Source organism: Buceros rhinoceros, unplaced genomic scaffold, assembly GCF_000710305.1.
Source record: "Buceros rhinoceros silvestris isolate BGI_N320 unplaced genomic scaffold, ASM71030v1 scaffold32927, whole genome shotgun sequence".
NCBI classification, from domain to species: Eukaryota; Metazoa; Chordata; class Aves; order Bucerotiformes; family Bucerotidae; genus Buceros; species Buceros rhinoceros.
Window position 1 is genome coordinate 32,673 of NW_010423545.1, and position 549 is coordinate 33,221.

Sequence of the window (549 nt, forward strand, 5' to 3'; positions counted from 1 at the left end):
GTTCTTGTCAGAACTTCTGAACCGTTTGGGTCTCTGTTTCAGAGCTTGTCTCACTGTGAACTGATCACCGATAACGGGATTCTTCATCTGAGCAGCAGTCCCTGTGGTCACGAGAGGTTGCAGGTGCTGGAGCTGGACAACTGTCTCCTCATCACCGACATGACTCTGGAGCACCTGGAGAACTGCCACAACCTGGAGAGAATCGAGCTGTATGACTGTCAGCAGGTCACGCGTGCCGGAATCAAACGCATCCGAGTACGTGTTTGGTGCCTTGGTCTGGTGGGAAAGGTGGGAACACCCGAGCCCTCGATACGGCTCAAGGTGGTGGGAACCCTGCGGATGTGCCAGGCAAGGGAGCGGGGGAAACAGCCTGAATATCGCTCTGTCAGGGGCTGTGAGGAGCTAAATGCCGCTGTTCTAACACAGACTTTCCTTCCACAGGCTCACCTACCTCACGTGAAAGTTCACGCTTACTTTGCTCCGGTGACTCCCCCTCCGTCGGTGGGAGGGAGCGGACAGCGCCTCTGCAGATGCTGTATTATCCTCTGA

At 55.7% G+C, this 549-nt stretch overlaps 1 protein-coding gene across 1 annotated transcript in view; it reads left to right on the forward strand.

Moving 5' to 3' along the window:
• FBXL2 (F-box and leucine-rich repeat protein 2) overlaps positions 1–549 on the forward strand; it is a gene marked incomplete at its 5' end in the record, with an annotated part of 24,531 nt that extends 23,982 nt beyond the window's left edge. The window contains 2 exons of the mRNA XM_010140447.1: positions 43–255; positions 442–549. Of these exons, the coding sequence (XP_010138749.1) occupies positions 43–255; positions 442–549 (321 nt within the window). The remainder of the gene's footprint in view (positions 1–42; positions 256–441) is intronic.